Source organism: Babylonia areolata, chromosome 16 (assembly GCF_041734735.1).
Source record: "Babylonia areolata isolate BAREFJ2019XMU chromosome 16, ASM4173473v1, whole genome shotgun sequence".
NCBI classification, from domain to species: Eukaryota; Metazoa; Mollusca; class Gastropoda; order Neogastropoda; family Buccinidae; genus Babylonia; species Babylonia areolata.
Window position 1 is genome coordinate 10,376,593 of NC_134891.1, and position 18,976 is coordinate 10,395,568.

The window sequence follows — 18,976 nt, forward strand, 5'->3', positions numbered from 1 at the left end:
TTATCGATTAGTTTTGGGATCCGCCATCTTGAATGACCAAAATATCGTCGCCTGCATGCAGATGACTTCCTGTCTGACAGAGAGAGAAGTTTAGAGCGTCGGAATCTCTATTGTTTTTGCCTGTTTGCGAAGCCAGATGATATGACAGACGTGTCTGAGTTTATTCGAGAAACATGGGAGGATGTGAAGTCGCCAACCACTTCAACATTTGCGTTGAAGATGGCCACCTGTCGACATACAATCGGCGTGTTGGAAGAGGTGGGTGCATTGTTTCCGAATTGAGTTTGTATTCATCATGATCGTATTGATCAACAGTTGGTCTCACGTATTTGTATGACATGCAAAAAAGCTAACGAGTGAATTATCACTTGAAAAGTATCTAACAAAATATTTTTTCATCGTGCTTAACAACTCCAGTCGGGGGCATCTGCTGTTGTGTATATGCAGACTGCACAATTTTTGTCGTCTGCTTCTGTCGCTTGCTTGCACCGCCACAACTGACTCCGTGAGTGACAGCTTGCTTGATTCACTTTGCACTGAAAGCGAAAAGGAGTCCAAGAAAATTAAAGCTCTTCGTTGCATCTTTGCATTGTATTGGTCGCATAAAAGCCTGTTTATCCAGAAAAATGCATTTTAGTTCCTCGTCCACCCCCAGCCTCCGAAGCAGAAAGCAGAAACGTTTGTGTTGGCCAATGGACGAACGGAAAGCTGGACAGAAGATGGAGTGCTTGTCAATCATGTAGAGTAATGGATTGGAAGATTTTATTTTTCATTGCTGTCTTTTATCATCACTTGAGTATATGTACACCAAAGTGTCATTGATGAATATAAAAAAAAGCACACTGGAATAGTAATTTATAATATAAAACGTTTTACCAAGCATTTATAGTTGGATTCACTTTTCACCAAAAATATCCAAAAGCAGCAAAGTGGGAGGAATAGATGTGTGCATGTCATAGAAATGATATCTTGTCTGTTTGATCCTGATTGCCTTTCCCCCACCCCCTTCACCCCCTTCCCAGTTTATTATAAAAAGAACCCATGAGCATTTATGGAATGCCCCGTGTGAGGTGAATAAAGAAATTTTGATTTGAATTGATTGATATAATTCATGGTGAAAACTACGGATTGAACAGACAAGATTTTTTTTTCTCCAAATCTGTCTCTGTCTGTCTCAGTTTGTCTCTGTCTCTCTGTCTCTGTCTGTCTGTCTCTGTCTCTCTCTCTAATTATTAGAAGAGGAATATTGATAACTGAATGACTTTGACAACTGAAAAGTAAGTTAAGGTATGCTATGACTGTGTGTGAGATGATAAACACCCACATTGTCAACCTGGAGTAACAACTGATCATGATATATATTGTTTTCAAATGTTTCCTTACTGTGTCAGTGAATGGTAGGTGAAATATGATTTATCACTGGTCTTCTTTTCTGTGTCTCAGATTTGAAAATGTGTCATGGTTTTGATTAGTCACATAAATTTGTGATCATGATTCATAATGATACCTTTTGAACTTAGTTCAAGATAACAATGATTTATCCTGCAGGTATGCATCAAAGAAAAGATACTGTTGCACACACACACACACACACACACGCACACACACGCACACACACACACACACATGCACACAAACTTAAACAAATACACAAATCTCTGTCTGTCTGTCTGTCTGTCTCTCTCTCTCTCTATATATATAATATACAGAAACACACAAAAGTAAAATACAGATACATGCACACAAACATATATGCATGTATGCATACATGCTTGCATGTGCATGCTTGCTTATTAACTCAGCAAATTTTGAATAATTAATGAAATGATACTGATGTTTTATCATGTATGTGTTTGAAACAGAAATCTGAAATTATTTTAAGGATCTATCATCTGTGTCTCTCTCAGTCTCTGTTTGACTACTGTATCTAGTACAAGATGGTTTGTGGGAAAAGTATACTTTAGTGTATACAACATTTCAGGAAAAATATTCTGTGTGTGTATGTGTGTGTGTGTGTGTGTGTATAGTGAATTTGTTTTTCAAATCAGAGAGAGAGAGTGAGTGAGAATGAAAAATGAAGTGATTAGAAACATACAGTATTCACTGGTGAATTTTATGTCAAGGTCAAGTCAGAATTGATGTTGCCCAGCGGCATTATAAAGATACCTCAAACATGGGATCATGGGAATGTACCCATAAAATCATATCAGATTGAGATGTGTCGATAGACACTGTAGTGTATAGAGCCATTTACCACTCAAGCATTCATTGACTATAAGGATCACTTACAAATTTGATATTTATATATAAAAATTATAAGATACATAGTAACATGGATATAGTAATACGTTATTGACATACCTTACATAGGTTGTGTAAAGATAATTTAAGAAAAACATGAGATTTGCCTTGCGTCACAGGAACACAGATGTACATCATCCTTATGCAGAGCACAGTAGACAAAGCTGATCATAAAAATGCAGTAGATTCATGATGGAAAATTACTTGATTTTGAAACAGACAGAAGAGGTTATGCACACTGTGTAGTTATGAAAAGTTTATCTTTCCAAATGGAACAAAATCTTTTCAAATGATTTTATTTCATTTTTTTTCATACAGTATCTTTTATATCTATAGTATCTATGATATGCAAATGCTTTGCATGACTGACTGAAAAACACAAGTGTACCATTACTGTAAACTTCCTTGTAAGTGCCCGCCCCCTCTTGGCACAAATTTCACCCAGAGGTTTGGGATGGGCGTTTCCTGGGTACTTTACCCTTTGTGGGAGCCAAAACTTCAAATTCACTTTCACCATAAAGTACTGGTTGGGCATTCCAACTTCCAATATCAGAAGGATAATCCAGTGAAGAGAGTTTAAATTAAACTATGAGATTTGTTTTGCTGCATACTGCTGAGCAGTATTGGATAACTGAATATCCAGGGACAGTCCTACCATTCTCTGCAAACAGTTTAAAACAAAGCGCCAGCTGCTGAAACAAGACACTGCTTCATGGAGTGATGTCATGATCGCAGTTGTTTTTTTCAGTGATAGATCGACATCCAATCTAAATCTGCACTGCTTTGTAAAGCAGCATGGGTCACAACTAGCAAACTGAATATCATTATTTCATTATTTAAAAAAAAGATTTTTTTTATGCAAAGTTGGGTGTGGTCATTTGCAAGGTGTTTTACCCAATGCCCAGTTTTAACCTGGGAATGGCCATTTAATGAATATTGTGCAAGGTAGATAGAGTTTATGTACAAGAAACATAAACTCTTCTTCATTCAGACCAACTTCATTGCTCAGATACTGATATGGAGAACATTGGTTGTCATTACCCAAAAGTACACTGTTGTGCAGTGTAATATTGGGTACGTCACACAGATCATAAGTGTATTGTCTTTTCATGAGGAAAAAGGACTCGGGAGTATTGTAAAACAGGTGCTCTCATACAGTTTACTGTGCTCAGTGCTTGATTTGCGAAACGAACAAGTGTGAAAGGCAGTTTTTGCATCAGGGTTAGAGTGAGTGATCATCATGTTTGATGTGTGAGTCAAAGGTGTCCTGTTTGTGCTAGGGTTTAATCCGGGCCCATATTTTTGGATTATGATGATGGATCTTTGAGATGATGATTATTAACTAAAATTAATACTGGTTTAGGTCCACATTGGAGTAATAAACCGAAAGGCTGTCCCCTCTCTTTTATGATTTTGTATTGTGTGCAAAAATGAAATAGGACACATGTTGCAGTTGAGAAAGGGAGTTGAAGAGGTTTTAAGTCGTTATTTTGTCATTTTTATCTATATAAAATCAGTGTGTTTACATATATATATTGATATAGCTAGAAGAGATAACTCACTTTGTGGGTGACCAGAATCAGTGGTGTTTTCTACCGAATCAAACTGTTTGTTCAACATTATAACAGATGACTGAAGGTTAGATTTGTAATGAAGAACTGAAAGTAAACTTTGTAACACGAACAGACAACTGAAGATGCACAACATTAGAACAGACAACTCTCAATGAAGAACTGGAACTCGGACAACTGAAGATGTATGAGATCAGAACAGACAACTGATAACATGGACAACTGAAGAAGATATAGCATTGTAACAGAGACAGCTGAAGATAAAACATTGTAACATTTGTAAGCATAACATTGTAAAAGATATCTGATGATATTTAAAATTGAAATTGTTACTTCCAGACAACATATAAACATTGTTACAAACAACTGAAGATACAAACACTGTTACAGACAACTTAAGATGTAGCATCATAACAGACAGCTTGAAGATATACCATTGAAAAATATAACTGAAAGTGACAGGCATCAACCAGGCTGATCAGTAGCCTAAAGTTCTCATTTTTGTTCAGTTGATACTATCAAAGGAAATTTGTCCTCATGGAAGGAAGAACAAATAAAACATACATGTGCACATGTGTGAGTGCTCTACACTGGCTTTTGGCTTGTGATAAAGGTGTTTATGACCACCACAGGGACCACAGCAGCACACGGAGCGGTCATTAGCAGTCCCCAGCTGCCTCCCAACACTGGCATTTTTTGTCTTGAAACCCAAACCATCCCATTATTATTTTATGAGTTGCAGGCATGTGTTCTTCCAAGTCTGTTGGGATGACAGCCACAACTGATGGCTGCAGTGTATTGATCCTGATCCTGATAGGTATTTACTCTAAAAAAAAAAGAAAAAAAAAAAAAGAAGAGATCATTATATTACCGCAGACAGTAACACCAAAGTCATGTTGACTGTCAATGAATCTGACATGTTAATAGATAGGAAAATGATGGAAAGTGGTGTGCGACCCCTCCAAGAGGTGTGTTGTCATTGTTTGTTTGCTTTCTTATGATGTCCATTGATCAACTGGTAACATGTTAACATGTCTTTCGTGAAACACTTTGCCAGGGGTTTGAACAAGACTGGCTGTGTAGTGGTTGATACACCTAACAAAGTTCTTAAGTATTTTCCATCTATTTTTCTATTGATGAACTGCAGCTCAACACTTCACTGATTTTTACAAGAGGACTTTGATGATTGTACTTTACAACTTTTTGTTACCTGTCAAAATGCAGAATAGTCTGTTTTGTGCTGGGTGTGTTTGTGTATTCATATTCCCTCAGACATGGGAAATGATTGCATAATATTTAACATGCATGTGCCTTGAATGATCTGTTTGTACATGACAGTATGTAAACTCGCGAAGGGCCAGGTTAACGATAAGCAGGTTGGCACATGCATCATGTTGACCTGGGAGAATAATTTCCGCATTTAAACCCACCAAAAAGTTCTCTCAGGATTTGAACCTCAGACGTGCAGGACAAAAGTCCAGCACTCTAACTACTGGCTGCCATGCTCATCTGACAGTGGATGCCCAGGTGGCCCACTTAGATGCTTGGATAAACAGTAATTGCAGTGTACACTCTTCCTGTACAAACTCCCTTCTCATCTTGGCACAGGTTCACCGGGAAGGAATTGGCAGCCAAAGGGTCAACTTTGGGTTTAAGAGTACACACAACTCGTGCATGTGCGAAAGCACACACGCGCAAGCGCGCACGCACACACACACACACACACACACACACACACACACACACACACACACACACACACACACACACACACACACACACACGCACACACACACACGCACACACACACATACACACACACACAGAGTACACTTGCATGCACACTCGAGACGTGCGCTTAGACACACAAACACACACACTCTCTCACTCTCTCTCTCCCTCTGTAACCATGTAGAATAAAAAGAAACCCAGAATCTGTCAGTGTGTTGTGAATTGAGGACATATGCGGCTGGCTGGTGGTGGAAGGAGCTTTAATGGAGCAGCGGAGGTCATTAGTGCCAACAATCCCCTCAGCAAACAGCTTCCTGTTTACTAGCACACTGAGGGCCAGTGTGTGCCGTCCTGTGCACTGGGGCCTGTCAGATTGGAGCCTGGGGCTGCTCTGTGATCATAAGATCTGATCCTACTGGCCACTTTGTGAGAACTCAGAGAAGTGATCCCACAGGCCACTTTGTGAGAAGTGATCCTGCTGGCCACTATGTTAGAAATGAAGTGATTACACAGGCCGCTTTGTTGAGAACTGACCCCACTGGCCACTTTATGAGAACTGACCCCGAAGGCTACTTTGTGAGAAATGATCCTACTGGCCACTTTGTGGTAAATGATCCCACAGGCCACTTCATGAGAAATGAACTGATCCCACTGACCACTTTGTGGGAAATGATCCCACTGGCCACTTTGTGGGAAATGAACTGATCCCAGTGGCCACTTTCTGAGAACTGATCCCATTGGCCACTTTGTGAGAACTGGGCTGATCCCGCTGGTCACTTTGTGGGAAATGATCTAATCCCACTGGCCACTCTGTGAGAAAAAACTGATCCCACTGGCCACTTTGTGGGAAATGAACTGATCCCACTGGCCACTTTGTGAGATCATATCCTGTTGGCCACTTTGTGAGAACTGATCCCACAGGCCACTTTGTGAGAACTGATCCCACAGACCACTTTGTGTGAACTTAACCCCACAGGCCACTTTGTGGGAACTGATCCCACTGGCCACTTTGTGAGAACTTAACCCACAGGTCACTTTGTGGGAACTGATCCCGCAGGCCACTTTGTGAGAACTTAACCCACAGGCCACTTTGTGGGAACTGATCCCACAAGCCACTTTGTGAGAACTTAACCCACAGGCCACTTTATGGGAACTGATCCCACTGGCCACATTGTGAGATCAGATCCTATTGGCCACTTTGTGAGAACTGATCCCACAGACCACTTTGTGAGAACTTAACCCACAGACCACTTTGTGAGAACTTAACCCACAGGCCACTTTGTGAGAACTGATCCCACAGACCACTTTGTGAGAACTTAACCCACAGACCACTTTGTGAGAACTTAACCCACAGGCCACTTTGTGGGAACTGATCCCACTGGCCACTTTGTGAGAACTTAACCCACAGGTCACTTTGTGGGAACTGATCCCGCAGGCCATTTTGTGAGAACTTAACCCACAGGCCACTTTGTGGGAACTGATCCCACAGGCCACTTTGTGAGAACTTAACCCACAGGCCACTTTGTGGGAACTGATCCCACTGGCCACATTGTGAGATCAGATCCTATTGGCCACTTTGTGAGAACTGATCCCACAGACCACTTTGTGAGAACTTAACCCACAGGCCACTTTGTGGGAACTGATCCCACTGGCCACTTTGTGAGACCTTAACCCACAGGCCACTTTGTGGGAACTTAACCCACAGGCCACTTTGTGGGAACTGATCCCACTGGCCACATTGTGAGATCAGATCCTATTGGCCACTTTGTGAGAACTGATCCCACAGACCACTTTGTGAGAACTTAACCCACAGGCCACTTTGTGGGAACTGATCCCACTGGCCACTTTGTGAGACCTTAACCCACAGGCCACTTTGTGGGAACTGATCCCGCAGGCCACTTTGTGAGAACTTAACCCACAGGCCACTTTGTGGGAACTGATCCCGCAGGCCACTTTGTGAGAACTTAACCCACAGGCCACTTTGTGGGAACTGATCCCACAGGCCACTTTGTGAGAACTTAACCCACAGGCCACTTTGTGGGAACTGATCCCACAGGCCACTTTGTGAGAACTGAACTTATCCCTTAGGCTACACCATGATTGTGAGAAATGATGATGTAGGCCACTGCATGATTTTGAGACCTCATCCCTAAGGCCACTTTGGAAAATGTTCCCATTGGCCAACATACGATTGTGAGAAGTTATCCTATGGACCAGTTTGTAATTTGTTATTGTGAGACTGATTACATAGCTCAGTTTATGATTGTGAGACTGATTACATAGCTCAGTTTATGATTGTGAAAATAAATCCCATAGGCCACTTTATGATTGTGAGAATAAATCTGTAGGCCACTTCATGATTGTGAGAAATAATCCCATAGGCCACTTTATGATTGTGAGAATAAATCCCATAGGCCACTTGATGATTGTGAGAAATAATCCCATAGGCCACTTTATGATTGTGAGAATAAATCTGTAGGCCACTTTATGATTGTGAGAATAAATTCCACAGGCCACTTTGTGATTGTGAGAAATAATCCCATAGGTAACTTCATGATTGTGAGAAATAATCCCATAGGCCACTCCATAATTGTGAGAAATGATCCCATAGGCCACTTTATGATTGTGAGAAATAATCCCATAGGCCACTTTATAATTGTGAGAGATAATCCCATAGGCCACTTCATGATTGTGAGAAATAATCCTATAGGCCACTTTATGATTGTGAGAAATAAATCCCACAGGCCCCTTTATGATTGTTGGAATGAATCCCATATGTCCCTTTATGATTGTGAGAAATAATCCCATAGGCCATTTTATGATTGTGAGAATAAATCCCATAGGCCACTTTATGATTGTTGGAATGAATCCCATAGGTCCCTTTATGATTGTGAGAATAAATCTCATAGGCCACTTTATGATTGTGAGAAATAATCCCATAACCATAAGCCACTTTTCGATTGTGGTTCTGTCATTAAAAAAAAAAAAAAAAAGTTTGTCAAGAACAGACTGGCTTTGAGCATTTGTGAATACCAGTACTCATATCAGGCTCTACATTTGCACACAGTTTAGAAGTGTGTGGAAGGCAGGCAGTTTTTAGGAACCTAATAATATTGTCATTCATTTTGTTACCACTGTCTGTTGATTGAAAGTGTGTTTGTGTTTGTCCCTCAGTCTGCCTGACTTTTCTTTCACTTTGTTTTCTGTTTGTACTTCTAAATGTTGGTTTATTTGTTGAGTTGTTATTGCTTTTGTCTGTCTGGCACTTCAGGCAGTTAGAATTGTGTTGGGCTGTTTTATTCTGTCTTTGTCTATCAGGTTTGCTTCCCTTCTCCACCCCCCTCCGCCCCCCACCCCCCATCCCCATGCCTCCTTTCTCTGTTCTCAGCCTCCCTTCTAGTTCTACTATTCTTCAGATACATTCTTTTTTTTGTGTGTGTTGTGTTATTCTGTTTGGCAATAACTCTTTTATTAAGTTTATACTGAAAGGGTGAGCCAGAATATAGTAATGTCTGTGCGAGTGTGTCTGTGTGTGCACAGGTGCCTGTGTGTGTACATGCTTGTTGCGTGTGTGTGTGTGCTAACTGGATGTTGATAATACGATCCAAATTTGTTCCCTGTTTGGGAAGTATATTCTGTATTTTTTTACCATTCCTCCAGCCAGCTGCAACATGCATGTCATTTGAGCCATGCATTTTTTGGGTGTTGAAAAGGGAGGGTGTGTCAGCTGTTACAAATATGCTTCTGGCTGGTTAAGTGTTGGCAACAAAGAGTCTGGAGATTGTCAGCATGTGGGGTGGAAAAAGAAGAGATTCAAACATGTGCAATTGCACAGAGAGAGATATATACATGCACAAGCATGCACACACACACATACACACACACACACACACACACACACACACACACACACACACACGGCATGTATAATATCACTCGAAGTGAAAAGACGCTAAATGAAAGAAAGAACACACACACTCACACACACAGAGGCACATTGACACACACACACACACACACACACACACACACACACACACACACACACACACACATGTATATATAGAGGCATAAACACACACACACACACACTCTCTCTCTCTCTCTCTCTCTCTCTTACATACACATGCATGCACGCCTGCACGCTCACTCGCTGCACGCCTGCATGCATGCACGCACAGGCAAACACTGAATACAACCAAAGAAAACAACAACAACAAAAATCATTCTGATTCAGTTGTCCCTTCTCCTTCTCTCCTCTTCTTCTCCTCTTCCCTTTTCCCCCAACCTCCTCAATCCTCATTCCCTTTTTTCTTTATGAAAGAGAAATTGAAAAAAACCAGAATGATAAATCAGTTTCAGTTTCAGTTTCAGTAGCTCAAGGAGGCGTCACTGTGTTCGGACAAATCGATACACGCTACACCACATCTGCCAAGCAGATGTCTGACCAGCAGCGTAGCCCAACATGTTTAGTCAGGCCTTGAGAAAAAAAAAAAAGGTGAATAAATAATAGATAAGCGTACATAAATAAGTAAATAAATAAATAAATATATAAGTAATAATTATAATATAAAAAAGGTTATAATAATAATAATAATAATAAATAATGATAAACCAATGCATGTAGAATGCATTTGGAATAAGAGAAACAAAAAACAAAAAAAACACCAAAACAACACACACACACACACACACACACACACACACACACAAGGTGCTTTGTGGTAGGAGAGAATCCCACAAAAAAAGAAAAAGGAAAAAAAAAAAAGAAAAAAAAAAGAAAAAAGCTTCTCATGTTCTCCCAGAGGGATAAAGACTGATATTTCAGATTCAATATTAGATTTATTGGCTTCCTGAAAACTTGTATTTATGAGAACTGGTGATGAGGTAATGCCATCTTTTAGATATGGTAATTCCATCTTTTAAGTGTGGTGTTGTTTTGATTCCTGTATAGTATGTCAGAATGGAGAACGTTTTTAAAGAGAATTTTTGCTGGCCATGATGGTAGCAGGTTTGAGAAGAACTTAAATTACAACACGATTGATAAACAGTGCAGAATGAAATTAATGAATTTACTCTTTCATGCATAGTATTTATTTAATTTTTTTTTTTTTTAATTAAGTAAGATGAGATTAATTTTAGAAGAAAGCATGATAGTGTATGTGACATGACAGTGCCCTGTATGTATCATTCTTATTGTTTGGTGCTATTATTATTCTTCTTGTTGCTATTACTGTTATTATTATTATTATTGTTGTTGTTATGATCCACAGCATGTCTGTGTGCACACATGTGTATGTGTGTGTGTGTTTACATTAGCGCTGCATGTGCACAGCCTTGTGTATGAATCTGTACTTGAGCAAGTGTGTACATGCACAGGTATACGACATACAGTGTGAGTCATGTTATCTCTGGAAGACAATCAATAAATAAAGAAGACGTAATACAGGTAGACTGGTGTCAGTGGTGTGTGTAGGTGACGGTATCGTAATGCAGGCAGACTAGTATACAATGGTAATGGTATCATCAGCTCTCCTTGTTCCGATTTAACTCGCTGGGTGATCAGAATGGTCAGGGTTCATTGATCAGTGGCAGTGTCCTTTGTTTGATGTGTGGGTGGGGAGGGAGGTAGGGGTGAAAGGAGTGATTGTGTGTGTGTGTGTGTGTGTGTGAGAGAGAGAGAGAGAGAGAGAGAGAAAGAGAGAGAGAGAGAGAGAGAGAGAGAGAGAGACTGAAACAGCGAGAGAGAGAGAGAGAGAGAGTGCATGGGTGTGTGTGCATGTGTGTGTGTGTGTATGTGTGTGTGTGAGAGAGAGAGTGCATGGGTATGTGTGTGTGTGTGTGTGTGTGTGCACGCTCAGTGTACACCTGTGTGATAGAGATGGAATATGTTTTGGCGTCAGGAAGACAGGAGCATGTTTGTTCTGTGAATGAATCACGCCTACTTCTCATGGACTGAATCACTGGGAGACTTAGTGTTACCAGAAACCTGATGCCTGCTAAGGAGTTCTCTTGCAAGACACACTGTTGGGCTGGGTTGTGTGAATGTAAATTTGTGTGTGTGTGTGTGTGTGTGTGTGTGTGTGTGTGTGTGGAGTGTGTGCGCGCACATGTCTGGGGAGAGAGAAAGAGGGGAGGAAGAAAGAGACTGTGTGTGTAGATATACATTATATACGTATACACATACACACTTGCACACACATACGTGCAAGCACAAGAGAGAGAGAGGGAAGGAAATTGTGTGTGTTTACATAATTTTATGTAGTGAATGTTTGTGTGAAACAGTTTGTCAATTCACTAGACAGGTTCCATAAATAGAAAAAGAAACAAAAAGTCGCCTGACCCAGAAACAAAACATGTTGGTGCAAGCATTTCAGTTGTCAGATGATGAATGAAATAATTTAAAACCAAGACATCCAATGCTGGTACAGAAAATAATATTTTGCTTTCATATGGTTTTAGTGTCTGATTTTATATTTGCTTTTTGTAGTAGATCTGCAGAGGAAGATTGTTTCTGCGAAATAAAATGTAGGAATGAAGTCAGTTTCTAAAAATACAAAAGTGCAATCTTAAACTTTATATCATTGGAATAAGAAGCGAATGTTGAATGAATCAGAGTAAAATTGATCCGAGAAATGCTTGTGGATTTTATCACACCAGTGTGTGTGTGTGTGTGTGTGTGTGAGCTTGTTGACTGGCAACGGTGTGAAAATTTAAAGTGTTGAATACATGTGTGACGGTGCGTAAGTCATGTGTGCACACATGTATTTTCTTGCATGAGAGAGCAGGCGCAAACATGTATATTGCTGTCCAGATTTTATAGACCCGACCCCCCTCAGTTTTCTGGCCATGTCAATCCATTGTCTTGCCTCAGCAGACCACCTGCCCCCCCACACCACAGAAATCAGGTCACAGGAAGGAAGGAAGGAAGGAAAGAGTGAAGGAGTAGGGGAGGGCCAGAAATAGGGGGGAAAGGGAAGGAAGTGAAGATGAAGTGCAGAATGGGGATGGGGAATGTGTGGGGTGGTGGATGGGTGGGGGTGTGTGTGTGGTGGAAGACTGAAAAGGGAGGAGAGAGTCCCTGGTCTCAGTGAGAGAGAGAGAGGAAGACAGTAAAAGTGTATGTTCAAGGGAAGGGAAGGAATTATTGCAGAACAAAGGCAGCCAGAGGGAGTGGAGAAGGGAGGAAGGGAGGGAGTGGGTGTGGGTGTGGGTGTGCACACTGGGGCAGGTCATGCAGCATGTGCACGTGTGTAAACACACATGCACATTATTGTTTACTGTGAGTGTGACACATGTGCACTCATATGCACAGCTCACATTCGTTTGAATGTGCGTATGGGTACATGTATGTGTGCGCACATGTGCACACGCATGCATGCATGCGCGTGCGCATGCACACACACACAATGTTTATATGCATACATGCATACAGTGATACACACTGTTACTCTCATGTTTGTACACACACACACACACACACACACACACACACACACACACACATACACACACACATGCACATGTAAGCACGCACACACATGCACTTGGGCATGCACACTGTCACTCACCCACTCATCTCCCACATCCACCTTCCCTCACCTCCTTCCTTCTCAGCATGCATCCACACTCACAAAGGCAATGTAATGAGTATTAAACCAACTACCCCCACCTCCCACCCCATACCACCACCACCACCACCTCCCATCACTCACCCACCCACAAAGACAATGTAATGAGTATTAAACCAACTACCCCCACCTCCCACCCCATACCACCACCACCTCCCATGACCCACCCACCCACAAAGACAATGTAATGAGTATTGAACCAACCACCCCACCCACCCCATACCACCACCACCTCCCATCACCCACACGCTAACCCACAAAGGCAGTGTAATGAGTATTAAACAAACCACCCCACCCACCCCATACCACCACCACATCCCATCACCCACCCACCCACCCACCCACAAAGACAAATGAGTATTAAACCAACAACCTTCCACCCCCCCCTCCCCTCCCCTTTACCCCCACTCCTGTCTCCAACCCCCCCCCCCCCCCCCCACACACACACACTGCCACAGAAGACTATAAATCCTGCCCCTGACTGCACCTACTGCTGTTGCATGTAGCCTTGCCTACACACACAGCATCAAATGTCAACCCCTGATGAGCAGATAGGCTCAGTTTACACCATTATTTGCCTGATGATCCTCTCCCCCCCCACCTCCCCCCCCCCCAACCCCTTTTTCCCTGGCAAGCAGGAGGCAAGCAGCACACAAAGCATCTCTCATATTAGCCAGGCTGAGCAATGCAGCAAGGCAGACAGGCAGACATGCCTTTGAGTCTTCAGGTCTTTGTCATCTTTTGTTGTTGTTGCGTAGGCGTTTCCATAGACTGTGCAAGCCTCATGTTGTTGTTATTTTTTTTTGGTTCTTTTTATTCCTTACTGGAGTGGAAGCCAGGCGCGTTGTATCATGAATTGATGAAGTACAGAACAAAGACTTGCCAGAAGTGAGGCAAGGAAGTTGTATTGCTTTGTGCTGTGATGATACTGCTGTGTGTTTTGCTGTATTGTTTGGTATACATATACTTTCTTTAGCATGATGATGATAATAATGATAATAATAATGAATAAAAATGATGATGATTATGATAATGATAATGATGATGATTATGATAATGATAAGGTGTTTTTATTTAGTGCTTACCCGGCAGCTTTAAGCATATTTTCCAATACATGTGGTGTGACTACGGTACAGGAATTAAAACACATCAAAGATTCAAACTTGCTTAAAAACCCCACCTGTTTTAATATAGTGTAGCATCGCTCACAAACTCACCTCTCCTGCCTCACTCCCACACACACATGCACACTCGCACGCACACGCATGCACAAACACTCCTCATTTATGAGGTTTTCTCCAGATTGAATGAATACGTATGAGCTCATAAATGAAGGCAGTTTGTCAAATAATCTTTCATATTGCATTTAGAATCAAGAATGAATCTTAAGTTTCTTGCAGCGTTTTTGAATGGGACGTCATTGGAGCCTAGTTTTGATAGTTTAACTGATAGCAGAAGAGTACAGGACAGGTTAGAGGTTAAAGGTCCCATAGCATTTCATAAAAGGCCATTGGGGGCAGATGATTTATTATTATTATTAATAATTTTTTTTTATTACTTTGCACAAACATATAATCAGACATTACAAACTTAGGAACAGATGATCAAACTGAATATGAAAAAAAAGAGAGACTGAAATGAATGGGTGAAATGTCTAGAAACCCATTTCCATTTAACAAAACTATAACAATGGATTTGAATAATTCCATTTCTGATGGTTATCAAGACTTGATTTCACTCTTTTCTATTTCTGATGTGGATGATATGTTCAGAAAAAAGGTTATATAAACCACAGTATAACACCCAATAGCCAGGGAAAAGAAAGATAATTCATATCCACTGTGTCCAGGGCCTTCTTCTTCTTCTTTCCGTTACACGACCAACATCGACTTGCCGATGACTCTGTCGTGGTTCATGCATGCTGGGTATTTTCGTGTCTCCATAACCCACCGAACACTGACATGGATTACAGGATCTTTAACATGCGTATTTGATTTTCTGCGTGCGTATACACACGAAGGGGGATCAGGCACTAGCAGGTCTGCACATATGTTGACCTGGGAGATCGGAAAAATCTCCACCCTTTACCCACCAGGTGCTGTTACCGAGATTCGAACCCGGGACCCTCAGATTGAAAGTCCAACGCTTTAACCACTCGGCTATTGCGCCCTGGGTAGGAAGGTGGGGAACAAGGCTTCTCCTTCTGTCGTTTTAACTTTAACTTTCCTCAGCTGACGTCAGGTGACCCATTCACTCTTGGGCACAGTGAGGAAAGTACCTTTCCCAGGGACAAAACACCATGCCAAAATGGGGTCTCGATCCCTGATTACTGAGAGTGAGTACATTGTCAATTCACTGCACTTCAAAATCTTGTTTTCTCTTCCTGATTTGCCCTCACAGGCAAAGTAACTGAAAAACATACAAGTCAGTATCAGTATCAGTAGCTCAAGGAGGCGTCACAGTGTTCGGTGAAATCCATATACGCTCCACCACATCTGCTAAGCAGATGCCTGACCAGCAGCGTAACCCAACGTGCTTAGTCAGGCCTTGAGAGAAAAAAAAAGAAAAAAAAAGAAGAAGATAGATACATAAAGATACTACTACTACTACTAATAATTTTAAAAGGCGCAGAATCTTGATTAAGTCAACTCCAGGTGCATGCGAGCGCGCTCGCGCGCACACACACACACACACACACACACACACACACACACAAAAGGATGATAAATAAGCAAATAAATGTAAAACATGCAGACACACGTTCACACATTCATGCACACACACATGCATAACAGATATGCAACAAATATGCAGTTTCACAGATATGAAAGCACGATCAAATACACATAAACGCACATGAGCACCAACACACACACACACACACACACACACTACCCTGCACCCCCCCCACCCCCCTCGCTCCATCACACACTCATTTCTAGGCTACACATCGCAGCTTCCACAGCACACACACACACACACCCCCCCTTGCCCCCTACACACACACACACACACGCACGCACACTTACTTGTACAAGCACACACATATACGCCCATATGCACCACCCCAACCCCCACACACATATATACACATACAAGTCAGTGTCACCTTTGGGGCACAGCTGAGTGCAAGCGATTTGGGGTTTCTTCTTCTTTTTCGTTTGTGGGCTGCAACTCCCACGTTCACTCACATGTCCACGAGTGGGCTTTTATGTGTATAACTGTTTTTACCCTGCCATGTAGGCAGCCATACTCAGTTTTTGGGGGTGTGCATGCTGGGAATGTTTTTGTTTCCATAACCCACCGAATGCTGACATGGATTACAGGATCTTTAATGTGCATATTTGATTTTCTGCTTGCGTATACACACGAAGGGGGTTCAGGCACTAGCAGGTCTGCACTTATGTTGACCTGGGAAATCAGAAAAATCTCCACCCTTTACCCACCAGGCGCCTTTACCGAGATTCAAACCCAGGATCCACAGATAATGATAAAGTCCAATGCTTTAATCACTCAGCTACTGTGCCCGTCATTTGGGGTTTAAAAAAATTCATGGCACTTGAAGCATGTGTTGTCTTTCATTTGAAGTTGTCAAAAATATATATATAAAAAAAAAGGAAAAAAAGAAGCAAAAAAGTTCTTCCCGGAATGATGGAGTTAATTTAAAAAACAGTGATCATCTTTGGAAAGAAGCATGTGATATTGTGATGAGACTGTTGAGTGGATTCTCTCTCATCAGGAGATTATTTCCTTCCCTTCTTGTATTTTTGGTGGTCATGTGTTTTTCTTTCAATTATTGTTTTCGTTGGCCATTTCCTGAGCATTGTTATGGAGTGTGTGTGTGCGTGCGTGTGAGTGCGCGCGCGCGCGCGCGCGCGTGTGTGTGTGGGCGCATGCACATGCACATGCACATGCACGTGCATGAATGCAAGAGAGAGGGGCGAGTAGTGAATGCTTTAATGCTTTGTTGGGAGAAACAAATACTTCCGTACTGTTCTTTCTAGTCTAGGCTTTCCACAAAGACTTGAGTGTGTTGCCTTCTAATCTTATCTTTCCACAAAGACTGAAGTATGTTGCTTTCTAGTCTAGGCTTTCCACAAAGACTTAAATATTTTACCATCAAACCTTGCCTTCCACAAAGGCTTAAATGCGCTGCCCTCTGGTCTTGGTTTTCCACAAAGACTTAAATATTTTGCCTTCTGGTCTTGGGTTTCCATGAAGGCTTTAGTATGTTGCTTTTTAGTCCTGGCTTCTGCAAAATCTTAAGTGCTTTGCCTTTTAGTCTAGGCTTTCCACAAAGACTTGAGTGTGTTGCCTTCTAGCCTTATCTTTCCACAAAGACAAGCATGTTGCTTTCTAGTCTTGGCTTTCCAGAAAGACTTGGGTGTGTTGCCTTCTTAAAGTCTTATCTTTCCACAAAGTTGCTTTCTAGTCTTGGATTTCCACAAAGACTTGAGTACTTTGCCTTCTAGTCTTGGCTTTCCACAAAGACTCTAGTACTTTTACCTTCTAGTTTTGTCTTTTCTTGAAGTCTGGGGTACTTAACAACAAGATGTGAAGACAGCCAAGGGAAAAAAACCCATAAAGATTGATTTGTTTTTTCCTCATTAATTAAAACTGAGATGGGTGGACTCATTCATGTGCATTGGCACTCACAATTGTTGTGGCTGTCATCCTGTTACACACTCAACACTGGTGGGGAAATAAGTCTGCCATGACTGAATGACGGGCTGAATTTTTAAAAATTTATTATTTTTTTTAGTGCACACATGTTTAAGTACGACCAGTCCTCTCTTCTCCTCTGCACAGACCCCTCGGATGTCCAGTGTGTGTCTGAATGACCCAACCTTTAGCTTCCATCGTCAGAATTGTGGTATTCTTTGTCAACATTCACCTCTTCAGTATAAGAGCCTTCTGCTTGCAATATTTTGATGAAGGTAATTGGGGTGAAACGCTGTTAACGTCGTCTCTTTTGACGTTCGTATGGAAAGAGTTAATGCATTTTGTTGGTCGGAGAGTGCTTGGAAGAGTCATCATTTCAGGAAAGGAACAGAAAACAAGCGAACAAAAAACACCAACGCCTCAGGACCCCCCCCCCCATCTCAACAGCTATTGTGGGGTGTTTCCTTAGCAACCTAAACGTGAAATGACAAGTGTCACAGTGACAAATTATTCTGCCTTTTTTGGGGGGTGGGGGGGTGAGGGTGGGAGGGTGTGTGTGTGTGTGGGGGGGGGGGGGGGGTTGTTGGTTGGGGGGTATAGGGGGGTGGAGGCATCTGACAGGCACAGGGATAATTACATGCACACAAATGACGCATGGAGGGGCAATAGTCATGTGCAGTTTCCTCTTTTTCCCCTCAGTCTTTCTTTTGCTTGCACACACAAGCACGCACGCACCCACGCACGCACAACATACACAGGTTAATGCATGTGGATTGACTGATTTATTTTCTTTCGCACTACACAGGTTAATGCATGTGGATTGACTGATTTATTTTCTTTCGCACTGACAAATGGAAGCATAAACACATGTACTTGTGCTCTCTCTCTCTCTCTCTCTCTCTCTCTCTCACAGAGATACACCATCACGAACACTTTCTCCCTCACTCTTTCTCTGTCACTTTGTCTCTTTGTTTTACTACTCACATGTGCCAGTAATTACTGTTATCTGTGGCATGTCTAAGTGCTCCTATAGCATTTCAGTAGTGTGTGCCCATCAGAGTTGACATTCATTGAAGGCAG

At 41.8% G+C, this 18,976-nt stretch overlaps 1 protein-coding gene across 1 annotated transcript in view; it reads left to right on the plus strand.

The window, feature by feature from the left end:
* Positions 1-56: 56 nt before the first annotated feature.
* The window catches only part of LOC143291137 (arf-GAP with SH3 domain, ANK repeat and PH domain-containing protein 2-like), a 117,260-nt gene continuing 98,340 nt past the window's right edge, over positions 57-18,976 (plus strand). Inside the window, exon 1 of the mRNA XM_076600808.1 lies at positions 57-258. Coding sequence (XP_076456923.1) covers positions 142-258 — 117 coding nt within the window. The 5' untranslated portion in view covers positions 57-141. The remainder of the gene's footprint in view (positions 259-18,976) is intronic.